Here is a 17,897-nt window from a genome sequence, read left to right on the forward strand (position 1 = left end):
GCCTAGGATTACAGGCGTGAGCCACTGGCACCCGGCTAAAATAGATTTTTCAAAACCAATGTAAATGCACAACAACAACTTAAAACAACAACAACTTGCAAGGAGGAACGCCAATTTTATAAAGCCCATTCCAGTGGCCAAGAGCCATTGTCCTGCAATAGGAGCCCCACGAATGCCTGGCAATAGAACTTCTTCCCTTGCCAACAGATCTCACAGGCCCTCTCGGAAGCTCGCTGGGAAAGTAAAAGCGGATGTTGACTGTTTTGCCATAGTAACGGACGGGAATCCGGAAGTGATGAGACCGGAAGAGGCGGTGACGCCGGATGGAGAGCCCACGTGGGTTCCGCGCGTGGTCCTGCTGGGCCGAAAGCCGGCCTTGAAATCAGTCTCAGTTTGCCCAAAGTTTTGTCAACATGGGTCGCTCGGGGAAGTTGCCCTCCGGGGTGTCGGCGAAGTTGAAGCGCTGGAAAAAAGGCCACAGCAGCGACAGCAACCCCAGCATCTGCCGCCACCGCCAGGCCGCCCGCAGTCGCTTTTTCAGCCGGCCCTCAGGTAGTCGGACCCTCAGACCCGGGCGCGGCCGGTTGTGCTAGGGGTTCTCAGAGGGGGTGGGTCCCGATGGGTCCCGGTCCCAGGCGTTTAGCCCTTGATCTCGAACGTCTGGCCTAGACCCCACTGGAAAGGCCTAGCCTTCCCATTTAACAGTTGCGGAAACTGTCACAGTGACAGAGTGATCGGTCTAGGGGCCCGTGGTGTCCAGTTTGGGACGCGTGGGTAGCCGATCCCCAGCGCACACACGCCGAAGTTTGGCCTGAAACGTTCCCTTTGCCCTTGGTTTTCAGAGTTTTAGGCATCCGGAGGGCTGATGAGGCTGGCTGTGTTGGGGTTCGAGGGTGAGGACCGGGCTGGTTTGTTTCGCTGGGGGGTGTTGTCCTCTCGGCCGCTAGGCGGTTTGGGGTAGAAGTGTGGTTCTTACTGTGTTCCTGCCTTGCATTCTTAGGGAAGAGCGACCTGACAGTGGATGCTGTGAAGTTGCATAATGAGCTGCAATCGGGGTCCCTGCGGCTGGGCAAACGTGCCGACCCTGAGACGCCCATGGAAGAAGACCCAGAGCTGGCTGTCACCGAGAAGACCTCAGGCACTTTCCTGAGTGGCCTGTCCGACTGCACAAACGTCACCTTCAGCAAAGTTCAGCGCTTCTGGGAGTCTAACTCTGCTGCCCACAAGGAGGTAGGGGGCAGGAGAGCAGGAGGAACCAGACTCCTGAGTGTCTCTCTCACTCTCTCTTGCAACTTTGGTGACAACAGCTGATATTTTTGGATGATGTGTCATGTCTCCTGTTCTTTGTCCCCCACAAGTTCATCCACCTAAGACAAGAACTTTTTTTAAGAATGTATTTATCTACCCTGCTATAGAGTAAAAGCACTTGAGGAAATATTTTGCAGACACTTTCCTCCTCAACCTGACATAAAGTTACATGTTTACATTTTTCTGTGTTTAAATGAAAAGTGTAGATGCTACATGATACAAAGTGATATAAAGAGAATAAAATGTGAGACCTTTAAAACTTCTTTGCAGCAGCTGCTACTATACTATGGGTCATTATGTGTCTTAGAACAGCACTGTTCAATAGTAATGTAAAGAGTGACTTACTTTTCCTAGGACCTACATTAACCAAAGAGGCTGGAGGCATGGCTTAAGTAGATTGCCTGCCTGCTTGCCTCTTAATCACAAAGATCGGGTTCAAAACTTGGTACCACCCCCCCGAAAATGTAATTAATTTTACCCCAACAGGTGAGATTAATCTTAACGTATTTTTTTTGTTTGTTTTGTCTTTGGGTTTTTTTTTTTTTCCATTCCTGGGGCTTGAACTCAGGGCCTGAGCACTGTTCCTGGCTTCCTTTTGCTCAAGGCTATCACTCTACCACTTGAGCCACAGCGCCACTTTCGGCCTTTTTTGTTTATATGGTGCTGAGGAATTGAACCCAGGGCTTCATGCATGCTAAGCAAGCACTCTACCACTAAGCCACACTCTCAGTCCATAACAGTTAATATTTTAAAACGAGTTTTGTTTTGTTTTGTTTTCAGACATGGGGGAGGTCCTACTGTTATCCATACTGGCTCTGAATTCTTGGGTTAAAGGGATCCTTACTCCTGCTTCAGTCTCTTAAGTTGCTAAGACTGCTGATATAGGCTACTTTTCCTGGCTCAAAAATTACTTTTTGAGATATTTAAAAAAGATTTTGGGGGGCTGGGGATATAGCCTAGTGGCAAGAGTGCCTGCCTTGGATACAGGAGGCCCTAGGTTCGATTCCCCAGCACCACATATACAGAAAACAGCCAGAAGCAGCGCTGTGGCTCAAGTGGCAGAGTGCTAGCCTTGAGCGGGAAAAAGCCAGGGACAGTGCTCAGGCCCTGAGTCCAAGGCCCAGGACTGGCCAAAAAAAAAAAAAAGATTTTGGCATCGTTTTTATGACATAAGTATGTAATTTGCCCTTACATCTCCATTTGGATGATGCATTTTTACTGAAGGTATTTTACTTATTTATTTGCACATTGACTTATAATGTATTTATTTTGGTGCCAGTCCTGGGGCTTGAACTCAGGGCCTGGATGCTGTCCCTGAGTACTTTTGCTCAAGGCTAGCACTCTACCCTTGAGTCCCAGCTCCACTTCTGGCTTTTTTGGGGGGGGGGGGGTGTGATTAATTGGAGGTAAAAGTCTCATGGACTTTTCTACTTGGGTTGGCTGTAATCTTGAGTAACTAGTAATATAGGCAGGAGTCACCAGCGCCAGGCTTATTTATTTTGAAGATATTTTATTTATATTAACAGTTTATACTATTTGGAGCTGCAACAGTAGATTTACATATTCATGTTGTTTTAAATATATGGTTTCCAATCAGTAACTGGATCAAGATTTGTTTGGTGCTGAGGATGGAATCCAGGGCCTGTGTATGTTAAACATATATGCTTACTATTTTTTTTCCCCTAGTCCTGGGTCTTGAACTCAGGGCTTAGGGGCTATCCCTGAGCTTCTTTAGAGCCACTTCCAGCTTTTTTCTATTTATATGGTACTGAGGAATCAAACCCAGGGCATGCATGCAGGCTAGGCAAGCACTTTACCATTAAGCCACATTCCCAACCCTGTAAAACGTATGTGCTGTCAAGAGTTACTCTCAAGCCAGGTGCTGGTTTTGCACACCTGTAATCCTAGCTACTCAAGAGGCTGAGATCTAAGGATCACAGTTTAAAGCCAGCCTGGGAAGAAGTCTGTAAGCTTTTTTTTTTTTTGCCAGTCCTCAGGGCCTGAGTACTGCCCCTAGCTTCTTTTTGCTCAAGGCTAGCACTCTGCTACTAGACCATATTCCCAGCCCCAAGACTCTTATCTCCAATAAAGGGCTGAGAAAAAGCTGGAAGTGACATTGTGGCTCAAGTGGTAGAATGGTAGCTTTGAGCACAAAGAGGCTCGGGGACAGCACCCAGACCTACCCAGGAGCAGCCAAAAAAAGTGTTACACTCTTAGCCCAAGCTTTAGTTAATTTATTTTGTTGTTGAGATAGGATCTTCCTATGTAGCCCAGGTTGGTCTCAAACTCTCCATTCTCCTGCCTGAATTTCCTGTGTACTGAGCTACAGTTATACGCCACCATTTTATTATTATATTTTATTTTATTATATCTTTTTTGCTTATTTTTATTCAAATTTTGTCATTTGGGTTTTACCAAAACATTATTATATATATATATATATATATATATATATATATATTTTTTTTTTTTTGGGCCAGTCCTGGGCCTTGGACTCAGGGCCTGAGCACTGTCCCTGGCTTCTTCCCGCTCAAGGCCAACACTCTGCCACCTGAGCCACAGCGCCCCTTCTGGCCGTTTTCCATATATGTGGTGCTGGGGAATCGAACCGAGAGCTTCATGTGTAGGAGGCAAGCACTCTTGCCACTAGGCCATATTCCCAGCCCTATATTTTATATGCATCATTATTTAACATTCTCTCGTGAGCAGTATTTCTACATCATCCTATGTAATTGTTCATAATTTTCTTTCTTTTTGTTTATTAGCATACATTAGTTGCATAAAGTGGGATTTCATTATGACTTCTCCATTCTTTTCAATAATTATTATACAATGTTTAAATCTATCATTTGTTACTTAATAATACATTATGAATCCCGTTGATAACTACTTGGCTGTTCTAATATTGTTGTTGCAATGAACATACTTATGCATAGATCTTTGCACACTTATGCATGTATTTCCATAAGAAATATGGTACTTGGGATGGGATTTGGCAATCATGTTCTAAGTCTTCTTGTTTGCTAGGTCCTTGGTGTGTGCCCCAAGTCTAAACATTGCTCTCACATTGTCTCTAGACTTATCAAGAGATTAGCTTATGAAAGAGAAAGGAAAGGCAAATGGTATGTTACAGGTACTCTTTTTTTCCTGTACAGATCTGTGCTGTTCTTGCTGCTGTCACAGAGGTGATTCGCTCCCAGGGAGGGAAAGAGACTGAGACTGAGTATTTTGCTGCTCTGGTGAGTGTGACAGGATGGGTATTCTGAGTGGAGCTAAGCAGGTTTTAGAGAAACAACAGATATCCCTGACTTGTAGGGATGGGGAACCACAGCTTTGAGCAAGTAAAAGTACTTCTCTTGTTCCAGGTGGTTTGGTAAGGCTGGTGGTATTTGTTCCAATGTTCTTCTGTTTGCTTGCTCCCTTTTTTCTTTCCTTTTTTTGGGGGGGGTGCATATTAAGGTTTGAACACAGGAGTGTGCTTGCCTGGCAGTTGCTCTGTAACTTAAGCTTTCTTCTTACCTTATTTTTCTTTTCTTGCCTTTTCTTTTCATCTGAGACTGAGACTCAAACTAAGTATTTGCATCCGCTCATTGGCTAGCATTCTACCAACAGAGCTACATCTCTATACCTCCAACCCACCCAGTTCTTAACTTATTATTTTTTTTAATAGAGTCTTTGTTTTTTCCTTAAGCTGGCCTGATCTGTGGTCCTCCTACTTGAGCTACCCAGGTAGCTAGGATGACAGGCCAAGTCTATACCACCACACTCAATTTTGCTTGCTTTTTTGTGTGTGTGTTGGTCCTGGGCCTTGAACTCAAGGCTTGAGCGCTGGCTTTGAGTTCTTTTGGTCAAGGCTTAGTATTCTACCTCTGGAACTGCATCTCCACTTCCAGTTTTTTGATAACTAATTGGAGATAAGGGTCTCATGGATTTTCCTGCCTGGCTGGCTTTGAACTGAGATTCTCAGATTTCAGCCTCCTGAGTAGCTAAGATTATGGGTGTGAGCCACCAGTGCCCAGCCACACTCAGATTTTATAGTTATTGAACTGGTCTTTTTTTTTAGTGTTAATTTAATTAAAATATAGACATATGAAACACTGTAGTAAAACCTTTTTCTTTTTTTATCAGTTGTGGGGCTTGAACTCTGGGCCTAGGCACTGAGCTCTTCAGCTCAAGGCTAGCTAGCGCTCTACCACTTTGAACCCACAGTGCCACTTTCAGTTTTCTGATGGTTAGTTGGTGATAAGAGTTTCATGGACTTTCCTGCCCATGATGGCTTTGGGAGGCTTTGAACTGCCATCCTCAAATCTCAAACCTCCTGAGTAGCTAGGATTACAGGCATGAGCCACCAGTGCCTGGCTGCCTTCCTTCTTGAAATAATTTCAACTGGCTTCATTGTACTTTGACCATATTCACTCTCATTCACTCTTTCTACTTACCCTCCTTGTTTTCTCTTTCTTCATCTGTAAAGATGAGTTAGGTGTAAAGATCCTCTAGAAATTTTCATGTTGGGTATGGTGACTTATAAATGTAATCCTAACTGCAAAGGAGGCTGGAACTGGGAATATTGCAACTTGAGGTCGGCCTGGGTAGAAAGTCCATGGAACCCCATCTTGACTGATTTAAAAAATAAAAAATCTGAGATGGGTACCAGTGGTAGAGCACTAAACTTTAGCAAAAAAAAAAAAAAAAAAAAAAAGCATCCAGGTTGAGTTCAAGCCCCAAGACTGGCACACAAACACACAAAAATCTGGTCATAGTGGCATGTGCCTGCTATTCCAGCTATAAGGGGAAGCAATTAGGCTTGCCTTAGCAAAAATGAAGATTCTGTTGGAAAAAAATAGAGAAAACTGGGCACTGGTGATTCATGTCTGTAATCCTAGCTACTCCAGATGCTGAGATCTAAGAATGTTGATTTCAGCCCAGCTGGGACAGAAAAATCTTAGTCTCTGTCTCCAATTAGCCAACAAAAAAGCCAGACTGGAGGCATGGCCCAGGTGGTAGAGCACCTGCCTGGTAAACACAATTTCAGGTTCAAAGCCCCGTATTGCTAAAAAATAATAAAGTTTCTCAAATATAGTCTTGGGGATGGTCCATAAGAACCTTTTTAGGGGTTCAGCTTGAGCAAAATTATTTCCATGTTGATATCTGAGCATTCATAATTATCTTTTTTACTCATGTGTCATGGTGTTTGCCAGAAGTCATGTGATATCTAAGGGCATTTTTTTAAAAACATTATCTGCGGGGCTGGGAATATGACCTAGTGGTAGCGTGCTTGCCTCGTATACATGAAGACCTAGATCTCAGCACCACATATATAGAAAACAGTCAGAAGAGTGGTGCTGTGACTCAAGTGGTAGAATGTTAGCCTTGAGCAAAAAGAAGCCAGGAACAGTGCTCAGGCCCTGACTTTAAGCCCTGACTGACAAAAACAACAACTACACAACCCCTTTTTTTTTTGCCAGTTGAATTGTGCTTATGAAGCTCTGACACCATAATTCTTGATTGTAATTGCTGTCTTCGCTCCCTTCTCTGCCTCTGCTCTCCTCTCTGTAATGTGCCACTTGTCATATATCCCCTCCATTTGGCCCTCAGATGACTACAATGGAAGCAGTGGAGTCCCCGGAGTCTCTGGCTGCTGTTGCTTACCTATTGAACCTTGTTCTGAAGCGGTAAGTCCTGGCTGTAGTGTGAGCCCCAGATCTCCAGGGGAGACCATTCCCTAGGGAATGCACAAGAGAAGCAGAATGGAGAATTGTTCTTTAAAAAGATACTTGAGGGGGCTGGGAATGTGGTTTAGCGGTAGAGTGCTTGCCTAGCATGCATGAAGCCCTGGGTTTGATTCCTCAGCACCACATAAACAGAAAAAGCCAGAAGTAGTGGTGTGGCTCAAGTGGTAGAGTGCTAGCCTTGAGCAAAAGGAAGCTAGGGACAGTGCTCAGGCCTTGAGATCAAGCCCCAGGACCGGGGGGGAAAAAAAAGATACCTGAAAGACTGGGCTTGGTGGCCTGTAATCTCATTTAGCTCAAATGGTAGAGCACTTGGCGCTGTCAACTGTGAAGACCTATGTTTAAACACAGTACTGCACTTGGGAGGCCAAGTCAAGATGATGATGTTTGGAGCCAGCCTGGGCTATATAGTGAGACTGTGTAAAGAAAACAGTCTTAGCTGGATACTGTGGTTCCAATAAACCTAGCTACTCAGGAGGCTGAGATCTGAGGACTGAGGTTTGAAGCCAGCCCAGGCAGGAAAGTATGAAACTGATCTATCTCCACTTAACCATAACAAAGCCAGAAGTGGAGGTGTGGCTCAAGTGGTAGAGCCCGAGCCTTGAACAAAATAGCTGAAGGACAGTGGACAGTCCCTGAGTTGAAACCCTAGTGCCAGTGTAAAAGCTAAACAAAAGATTCCTGAGTTCTCAGGTGACTATATTCTGGAGACTGATCACAAAATAGTATGAATATACTTAATACTACTGAACTTATCACTTCAAAATAGTTAAGATGTATGCATTATGTACCGTATTACAACAGAAAATTTAAAATAAAAATGTAAGAAGTTACTCAAGTATCGGGATAGCATTCTCCATCAGGATGTGGGAGTGCTTGTGCCTGAGTGAATGTTTGTACCTTGGGAGATGGCAGCTCTGGAAAGTGAATGGGTAAGGTAGGGCATGGGTTCAGGGAAGAGACCTTCACTAACTGAGGGGATAGAGGGTTGATGTGAGTCATGAGACACTTGTGAGAAGTGGGATTATGAGGAAAGCCAAAGCTCAGGTGTTATAGGAGGTGCACTGAAATGAGTGTCAGGAAGGATGAGCTTCTGTCCTGAGTGACCGAGTCAGTCGCACTCCTACAGTAGTCCAACTTCTTCCTGGGCACCACCAAGGCCTGCATCAGTTGTGTTTCAGAGTCCTCTCTGGGGTAACTCTTTTTCATTCTCCTTACAGAGTGCCCAGCCCTGTGCTCATTAAAAAGTTCTCGGATACCTCCAAAGCCTTCATGGACATCATGTCTGCCCAGGCCAGCAGTGGTTCCACCTCTGCCCTCCGATGGGTTAGTCTGTCTCCTTGAGCCCGCTGCATTTCCCCTCAAGGGGATCAGGCACTTTGGATACTTAGGCAGATCCCTTTGAGATTTTCTGGGGTTGGTGAGAACCTGGATTCCCTTTCCCCTTCAGCTGAGGCTGGTGATCCTGAGGCACTGTAACTCTTCTTTAAGGTCCTGTCCTGCCTGGCCACCCTCCTGCGGAAGCAAGACCTGGAAGCCTGGGGGTATCCCCTGACCCTTCAGGTGTACCATGGGCTGCTGAGTTTCACTGTGCATGCCAAGCCCAAGGTGAGATCACTGAATCCCAGAAGATGGGGAGGAGCTGGCCTGTTGAGTGGGATTACAGAGATGGCCCTGAGTGCTGGACCTCTTGCTCAGTATCTGCCTCCTGCCTCTGAGGCCTCAGCAGAGGCAGCCCCTCTCTAGCAGTATCAGGCCTTCAGAATCTCTCTCATGCCTCCTCAGCCAGTGACCTGTTGACTCGTCAGTCCTCTAGTGTATCTATGTCTTTGCAAGGATGGTGGCATCCTAAGTTGGATTCTGGATTGAGCACTCTGTTGGCACTTTGGGCAAGTTACTCATGTCTCTAAACTTGGGATTCTTGGTGATAAAATAGGTCATTTCAACCTTACCGCAGGGTTATGGGGAGACTCCAGTGTTCTTCAGATTTGATGTAGTGCCTGGCATATAGTAGCTGCTCAGTAAATGGGGATTTTTTTCTCAAAAAATTTATGTTAGGGGCTGGGGATATGGCCTAGTGGCAAGAGTGCTCGCCTCATATACAGGAGGTCCTAGGTTCAATTCCCCAGCACCACATATACAGAAAATGGCCAGAAGTGGCGCTGTGGCTCAAGTGACAGAGTGCTAGCCTTGAGCAAAAAAAAAAAAAAAGAAGCCAGGGACAGTGCTCAGGCCCTGAGTCCAAGCCCCAGGACTGGCCAAAAAAATAAAAATAAAAAAAAATTATGTTAGGGGCATAGAAAAATAATATAGAATCCCTCACTTGTGCTAAGAAGCAGATAGGAATCTTACATCTTTTTTCCTGTGTGTCCACGTGATCTCTCCTTCACCCTCTGGGCCAAGGTCAGTGCTGAAATGTCACTTCACTGGAATGGCACCTTCCTGACCACTCTACAAAGTTTGCTAAAAAAAAATTTTGCCAAGTAATTTCTGTCTTCTGATGTCTAGTTATTCTGCCTCTCCTGTGGAATGTGAATTGTCTGTTCTGTTTCCTGCCAGTTTGTAACACCTAGAATAGTGCCTGGCTTGTGCCACTCTGTATTTACTGGCCGTTTGGCTGGATAAATCTCTGGTGGACAGTTGAGGGCAAGGGAACTGAGGTTAGGCAGCTGGGCTTTTTCTGGGTTAAGTTAGAGAGCTCAGGACCTGTGCCTAAGAAAGCCCAGAATAGTAATGGGTATATAGCAGGTGTTCAGTTAGTGCTTGCTGATTGTTATCTGTGCCATGCACCAAAGATTTGGTAGAATGTTGATCCCTTTCCCCCTTTTCTTGCCTCTTAGATTCGGAAGGCTGCCCAGCATGGGGTATGCTCAGTCCTCAAGGGCAGTGACTTCATGTTTGGTGAAAAGGTCCCTGCTCATCATCCTGCTGCTGTCTCTACCGCCAAGTTCTGTGTCCAGGAGATTGAGAAGGCTGGAGGTGGGACAGCCAGGCCGAGGACTGGGATGGGGAAGTGGACAAGTGATGACCAGTGGAGGAGGATTATTGATTCAAGCTATAATCCTAGCTACTCAGAAGACTAAGATATGGACCAGGCCCCAGTGGCTCATGCCTATATTCCTAGCTACTCAAGAGGCTGAGATCTGAGGATTGCAGTTCAAAGCCAGCTCAGGCAGGAAAGTTCATGTGATTCTTATCTCCAAGTAACTGCCAGAAAACTGGAAGTGGCACTGTGGCTCAAGGGTAGAGCCACTAGCACTGTGGCTCAACGGTAGAGCCACTAGCCTTGAGCAAAAAGAATCTCAGGGACAAGACTGGGAATATGGCCTAGTGGTAAGAGTGCTTGCCTCATATACATGAAGTTCGATTCCTTAGCACCACATAAGGAGAAAAAGCCAGAATTAGCGCTGTGGCTCAAGTGGCAGAGTGCTCTCCTTGAGCAGAAAGAAGCCAGGGATAGTGCTCAGGCTCTGAGTTCAAGCTCCAGGACTGGCCAAAAAAAAGAAAAAATAATCTCAGGGACAGTACCCAGGAAAAACAAAGTAATGAAAAGAAAGCAAGGATGTTATAATTCAAATAGATTGCCAGCTTAGCAAGTGTGAGGCAAAATTCAAATCTCTCCTTTTCTCTATCAGGCTCCAAGGAGGCCACCACCATGCTACACATGCTGACACTGCTGAAGGATGTGCTGCCCTGCTTCCCTGAAGGCCTGGTGAAAAGCTGCAGTGAGACCCTCCTACGCGTCATGACCTTGAGCCATGTGGTAAGCTCAGGCCATAAGAAGGAAGGTGGTTCCACAGTGGTTCCATTTGGATATCCACTGGACAGGCAGAAATCAGGACCTACAGCTGGGCAAAGTGGACTATACCTGTCATCCCAGCTATTTGATAGGCTGAGACAGGAGGATAGTCTGAGCTCAGGAGTTTAAAACCAGGCTGGTCAACATTGCAGCAACTTAGTTTTAACAGCAGGACCTAGGATCCTCCCTAACCCTGCTTCTTAAGGTAAAACCAAGGATTCTTCATCATCCATCATATCATCTAAGAGTCAGGATAAGGCCGAGCTATCTCATGGTCCTGGTCCAGTTAGAAGCTGACTTCACAGATCCAGTCAGCATGAGGAACTGATGGATTGGTAAAGTGCCATCTCAGCTCAGGAAGCTGAGGTCTAGAGGATCACAGTTCCAAGCCAGGCTGAGCAGAAGACTGCAAGACTCTATCTCCAGTTAACCAGCAGAATACTGGCTAGAGATGTGCCTAAGTAATATCGTGACAGCCAGTTGTGAAAAAGACAAGCAATAGCTTGAGAAGCTGATTACAAGCCCTGGGACCAGCACATGTACATTCATGTGCTGACATGCACACACTCATAAACATACAAAGAAAAAGACTAAAATTATCTTAGGGTTGTAGTTCAGTGATGGAGACCAATTGCAGCATCCTGGGTTCCATCCACAGGATGACAAAGCAAGAATAATAAATAACCGAAAGTCTCAAATACCCTTTTCCCTAACTCTTATTTTCAAATAGTACAAATATTTTGCTGTAGATCCTCTTAGACATTTCCTCTTTGGATAAATAAATATAAAATACATAGAGGAATACATTTTAAAAGAGTGTGCAGATAATTTATAATGTCTACTTCATTGTTGTTTATCACTGCTGAGGATTGAAAACCCAGGGTCTTGAGCGTACTAGGTAAGCATTATGCCATTGAGCTACATACACTTCAAGCCTAGCTATATGTATTTTTTGCATTTTTAGTCATTTTTTTGTCTGTTCGTTTCTCCATTGTTACTGTTTTGTACTGCATAGAGGTTTTTTTGTTTTATTTACTTTATTTTTTTTCTTTTTGTTTGTGTGTGGTACTAGGGATGGCACCCAGGACCTTGGGTATACTGACAAGTGCTCTGTCACTGAGCAACAACATCCCTAGTCTAAATCATTCCAGGATTTTTCAGTGGCTGCCAATTTTTCTTTTTTCTTTTCTTTTTGGCCAGTCCTGGGGCTTGGATTCAGGGCCTGAGCACTGTCCCTGGCTTCTTTTTGCTCAAGGCTAGCACTCTGCCACTTGAGTCACAGCGCCACTTCTGGCCATTTTCTGTATATGTGGTGCTGGGGAATCGAACCCAGGGCCTCATGTATATGAGGCAGGCACTCTTGCCACTAGGCCATATCCCCAGCCCCTGCCAATTTTTCTTGGTCGTGGTTGGCAACTCTTCCAGTTGAGCAACACCTTTACTACTGGCCTTTTTCTGGTTAATTGGAGATATAGTCTCTCAGATTTGTTTTCCTGGGCTGGCTTCAAACCTTAATCCTCAAATCTCAGCCTCCTGAATAGCTAGAATTACAGGTGTGAGCCACTGGCACCCCATTGGAATTTCTCATTAAAGTGGCAATACTCTAAGCTGGGTGCCAGTGGCTTATACCTGTAATCCTAGCTACTCAGGAGGCTGAGATCTGAGGATCACAGTTCAAAGCTGGCCCAGAAGAGAAATCTGAGAGACTCTTCCCTTAAAGTAAACACCAAAAAAAGCCATAAGTGGTTTGGTGGCTTAAGTAGTCGAGTATTGGTCTTAAGCAAAAACTCAAGGACAGTGCTCAGACCCTGAGTTCAATCTCCAGGACCTGCATACACACAAAAAAAGCAACAGTGCTCAGAGTAGTTGGATATGTGAAGCATGTTTGAAGTTTAAGGGCTATGGCTTCCTCCTAGCTCCTCTGGTAATGTGAGAGATCAAGGGATTTAGGGAAGCTGTGGGGTCTGTGTTATCCCTTAAATCCTATGTGTCTCTTCTAGCTGGTGACCGCCTGTGCCATGCAGGCCTTCCACAACCTCTTCCATGCCAAGCCTAGCCTGGGTACCCTATCAGCAGAGCTCAACGCCCAGATTATCACGGTGAGTCCTGATGGAGAGGAGACCCTGCCAGGTGGGTCCCTAAGGAAGCTGTGCTGGAAGCACTGGAACTGCTGCTTGTCTTCAAGTGAGGGTGGATAGGCTGAGCTGCTCTAGTGGAGGAGACTAGTAGACAGGTATGCAGGCCTTTGATGTTACCTCAGTGTCAAACTGGAGCTAGGCTGTGGCTCTTTCAGTTTCAGTATGGTCACATGTTTACACATGTTTACCTTAGAGATTTTTGGGAGGGGACATAGAGCTCCCACCCACCCCCACATCCTTGTTCCCAGATTTGCTTGTGAACTGTGTGTTTGTGTACATTTTCCTGGAGAAGGGCTCTAGTTCCTGTCAGAATTACAGAGGGTTTGTGAGCCAACCAGGTGTCTGCTTCTAGAGCATCAGTAGTGGAAGGACTTCATGAAACGGGATGTCAGGTGGGCTAGGAGTCCCAACTTGTGACCACAGCATTGCTGGTGTCATGGGGCTACTGCTGACCTGTTTTCTCACATATCTGCTTACTGTGTCTTATTTCTAGGCCTTATATGACTACATTCCCAGCGAAAATGACCTGCAGCCCCTCCTGGCTTGGCTAAAGGTCATGGAGAAAGCCCATATTAACCTGGTCAGGTAAGAATAAGGCAGGGGAGCATCTTGGGCCAGTCTCTAGGCCGCTAGTTTTGCATGCAGATGGAAGGGAAATGCACAGCTGGAGAGGTCATCTCCACATGGAGTTTGCCACACATCAGCTCTGGCTCTAGGAGGCACCTATGAGATTGGACTGTGGCTAGTTTACTTCCTTTCCCACTAGAGTATCTTCTGCCAACTGGCTGTGAGCAGCCACATGGTGTGCTAAGGGCACTGCAGTCTAGGTTGGGACTGAGGTTTTGGGTTTTTATTTTGTTTTTGCTTGCACTAGGGCTTGAATTCAGGGCCTTGTACTTTTATTTTGCTTCTTCCACTCACAAGTGGTGTTTTACCGCTTGAGCTACACCTTGATTCTTGCTACATCCTGGTTGTGCCACCATGCACACTGGGTGGTATATCAGCATTACCATCCCGGTCCGCATCAGGGCTGATGAGCTTTTGCTCGAGGTCTCTGCATGCATTCATGGTCAAAGCCTGGCAACTTCCTAATGATTCCATTTGCCTGAAATAAGATTGGGAAGAAACAGTACACAGTAGTCAGTAGGCCACCTACAAAGAGACATTTCTCCTAAATGGGTGTCTCTAAATATGGTGGCTTCCACCAGTGGCTCTACCCATGTGGATCTGTCTTCCCTCCCATGAAGGTTGTCCCTGGCCTGCTCTGAACCAGGCCCAGGCCAGACCATGCTGAGCACTTTGTGTCTATTGGTTTGTCTCCCTAGTCACAATGACCCCTCACGGCAAGGTCTTAGCCCTGCTTTATGAACTAGAAGCTGAGGGCTGGAGGCAAGGCTCCAGTATTACATAACTATCAAGTGTTAGTTCAAACCTCAGTTCCAAAAAGTGAGAAAAATCAACAAAACTAGAAGTTGAATGAAGCTGTGTCTGTTACGTGGTCACACAGCTACCACAGCTTCTAGGCAAGTATCCGTTTAGCTGAAGGGGCAGGAAGTGGCAGAGTCATTCTCAGGACTTATTCTACAGGAGCATACCCACAGTTGTGCTCTGAAATATGTCTTAGGATATTGTAGCAGAAAGAAAATAGCCAAAACAAACAAAAATACCCAAAATGCCAGAATGACCCCTGTCCCTGGTCACATTGCAGTGCGACCAGGAAGATTATAGTCATGAGCAAGACAAGTAATGAAGTAGACCTGGGAGGGGTGATGCAGCACTTTGATCCAGGACTCAGGAAGTAGGGGCAGGAGGATTGATTGCAAATTTGAGTCAGCCTGGACTACATAGTGAGTTTGACACCAGTGTGGTCTACAAAAGGAGCCCTGTCTCAAGTAAGGAGGGAGAAAAACAAATAAGTACATGTATATATGCTCCTATGAAAAGAACTCCAAGGTATAGTGAGAAAACAAAGTGCAGAACTGCAGGTGCAGTGCCAGGGTGTGAACCCTGACCTCACTAGACCAGGCTGGGTGGTCTTAGCAAGTAACTTGACTTTTCTGTATCTCAACTTCCTTATCTAAAAAGTAAGAATAACAGACTCACCTCACTAGTTGTTACAAGGTTATAATGACTGAATGTATATTTTTACATCCATGGTTGGCATGTGACCTAATATGTTAGTAGTTGTTTTGTGTTTCTGAAAGAGGCTTGTCATGGTGGTATAGGCCTGTAATCCTTGCTATCTGAGAGATGGTGCTTAAAGGATCAAGGCCAACCAGAGGGAAAAAATTGATGAGACCTTATATCAACAAATAAATTGGGCATGGTTTCTTAGGTTTATGATTTCAGCAACTTGGGAGATACAGATAGGAGGACCTTGATCCAAGATTAGCTCCAGGCAAAAAGAGCATCGTTCTGTCAGTAAAACAAAAAAGTGCTGAGGGGTATAGTTCATGTAGTAGAAGGTTTGCTTACCAAGTGGAGGCCCGAGTACAAGTACAATAAAACAAACAACAAAAGCCTGAAAGAAAGGCTAGGCAAGAGCATAACAAGTTGGAAGCCAGTCTGTAGTCTGGATTACATAGTGAGATGTCCAAAACAAACAAACAAAAAAAAGCTTCGTGCCAGAAGCTCACATACCTGTAATCCTAGCTACTTAGGAGGCTGAGACCTAAGGATTTGTATTCAAAACCAGCAGGAAATGTGATTTTTTTTTTTTTTTTTTTGCCAATCCTGGGCCTTGGACTCAGGGCCTGAGCACTGTCCCTGGCTTCTTTTTGCTCAAGGCTAGCACTCTGCCACTTGAACCACAGTGGCCCTTCTGGCCGTTTTCTGTATATGGTGCTGGGGAATCGAACCTAGGGCTTCATGTATGGAAGGCAAGCTCTCTTGCCACTAGGCCATATCCCCAGCCCAACATGTGATTCTTATCTCCAGTTCATTATCAAAAAGGCAGAAATGGAGCTGTGGCTCAAATGGTCTTGAGTAAAAAGCTGAGGGTCAGCATCCAGGTCCTAAGTTTTTCTTTTCCTTCTTTTCCAGTCATGGGGCTTGAACTCAGGGCCTGACACTGTCCCTGGCTTCTTTTTGCTAAAGGCAAACACTTGAACCACAGCACCACTTCTGGCCTTTTCTGTTTGTATGGTGCTGAGGAATCGAACCAAGGGCTTCATGCATGCTAGGCAAGCACTCTACCGCTAAGCCACATTCTCAGTCCCCAGGTCCTAAGTTTAAATCCTAGGACCAGCACCAAAAAGGGAGGGGAGGGGAGAGAAGGAGGGAGGGAGGGAGAAACACTACTTCTGAAAGAGTATTTTCCCTGGGTGGTCCACCAGAGGGTCAGGCCAGGAATAAATAAAGTATTCTTCACTTTACTCTGAAGACCTGTTTGAATTTTTGCCACATGTGTTACTGCATGGACAATGTGCCTTTAGTTAAATAGTCATCAGAGGAGCCTGCAAATCAATGGTTCTTTTCATACCTGGGCTTCTGGGCCAGGTAGGTCCCTGAGGCTCAAGACCAGACCAGCCCTTCCTCCCTGCCCCCCGACATGCACACAGAAACTTTTTGTCTTGACAGGTTGCAGCGGGACCTGGGACTGGGCCACCTTGCTCGCTTTTTTGGAACAGCAATGACTTGTCTCCTCTCCCCTCACTCTCCAGTGGTAATAGCTGCCACTCAAAGCCTTAAGGTACTGACACCTCACCAGCCTGAGCTTTAGCTAAGGCAGCAGAGAACACAGAGGTTCTGTCTGCCATTGCTTCCCAGTCAACACCCCCACACCAATTACCTGGGACTTCTTCCAATGCGAGACAAGTTTCTCAGAAGCTTCAGGAAGCAGCTTCCTGGGTGGGAAGACTGGGACTGGGAACTTCCTTATCCCAGACAGCCTGTGGTCTCCTTTTTGCAGGAGATCCTAAAGGAATGTGTGGCTCCACACATGGTTGACATCAGCTCTGTAACCTTCTCGGCCTCAGGTCCTGCCCAGTACATCGCCAAGATGTTCAGGTGAGAATATGGTATCCATGCTAGGAGAGCTTGATGGCTGCCTTTTAGGAAATTTTGTATGATGCCACAATTCCACTTGCCAGTCACACTGAGCTATGCATCCAACTGCAGGTACTCTGTGGGATTTGAAGTTGAGAATGGCAAACCTCTCCCAGAGCAGTTCCAGCAAATTGGAATATACCATGATTCAGTCACATATAAAGCAGGGGAAGGGTGGTGGTAGGGTGTAAGAATCTGGACACTGGGGGCTGGGAATATGGCCTAGTGGCAAGAGAGCTTGCCTCGTATATATGAAACCCTGGGTTTGATTACCCAGCACCACATATATAGAAAACGGCCAGAAGTGGTGCTGTGGCTCAAGTGGCAGAGTGTTGTCCTTGAGCAAAAGGAAGCCAGGGACAGTGCTCTGGCTCTGAGTTCAAGGCCCAGGATTGGCAAAAAAAAAAAAGAAAAGAAAAAGAATCTGGACACTGGCCTGGGGCTGGTGACTCATGCCTATAATCCTAGCTACTCAGGAGGCTAACTAAGATCTGAGGATTGTGGTTCAAAGCCAGCCCAGGCAGAAAAGTCCCCATGAGACTCTGACCTCTAAATAACCACCAGAAAAAAGGAATTAGAACTGTGACTCAAAATGGTAGAGCGCTATCCTTGAGGGAAAGAGCTCAGGGAGAGTTGCCCAGGTATTGAGTTCAAGACCCACAGCTAATGAAAAAATAAGGAATATGAACCCTGGATCTCTTCCACTAACTTACACTTGGAGCTGGGCTTGAGTCCACCTCTACCAATAATAGAACAACCTGGACATTTGGAGCAAGTGCCTCTGCCTTGCCACAGCACAGGGTCCTCATTGGTTGGAAAGGGCTTGTTTAGTTCTTTATGCTGTTTTCATGGATAGTTGCACTGCATTTCAAAATT

General features: G+C 45.7%; 1 protein-coding gene across 2 annotated transcripts in view; it reads left to right on the plus strand.

Annotated features, from left to right (window-relative positions):
- Positions 1 to 315: 315 nt before the first annotated feature.
- Rrp12 (ribosomal RNA processing 12 homolog) overlaps positions 316 to 17,897 on the plus strand; it is a 36,790-nt gene continuing 19,208 nt past the window's right edge. The window contains exons 1-12 of one of the 2 annotated variants that reach the window (XM_048338551.1): positions 316 to 552; positions 1,001 to 1,230; positions 4,464 to 4,547; positions 6,904 to 6,980; positions 8,258 to 8,363; positions 8,529 to 8,645; positions 9,878 to 10,016; positions 10,673 to 10,800; positions 12,837 to 12,935; positions 13,468 to 13,559; positions 16,554 to 16,665; positions 16,885 to 16,982. In XM_048338551.1, the coding sequence (XP_048194508.1) occupies positions 414 to 552; positions 1,001 to 1,230; positions 4,464 to 4,547; positions 6,904 to 6,980; positions 8,258 to 8,363; positions 8,529 to 8,645; positions 9,878 to 10,016; positions 10,673 to 10,800; positions 12,837 to 12,935; positions 13,468 to 13,559; positions 16,554 to 16,665; positions 16,885 to 16,982 (1,421 nt within the window). In that variant the 5' untranslated portion in view covers positions 316 to 413. The remainder of the gene's footprint in view (positions 553 to 1,000; positions 1,231 to 4,463; positions 4,548 to 6,903; positions 6,981 to 8,257; positions 8,364 to 8,528; positions 8,646 to 9,877; positions 10,017 to 10,672; positions 10,801 to 12,836; positions 12,936 to 13,467; positions 13,560 to 16,553; positions 16,666 to 16,884; positions 16,983 to 17,897) is intronic. The other variant, XM_048338550.1, reaches the window with a different exon arrangement.

Source organism: Perognathus longimembris, chromosome 2, assembly GCF_023159225.1.
Source record: "Perognathus longimembris pacificus isolate PPM17 chromosome 2, ASM2315922v1, whole genome shotgun sequence".
In the NCBI taxonomy this organism is placed as follows: domain Eukaryota; kingdom Metazoa; phylum Chordata; class Mammalia; order Rodentia; family Heteromyidae; genus Perognathus; species Perognathus longimembris.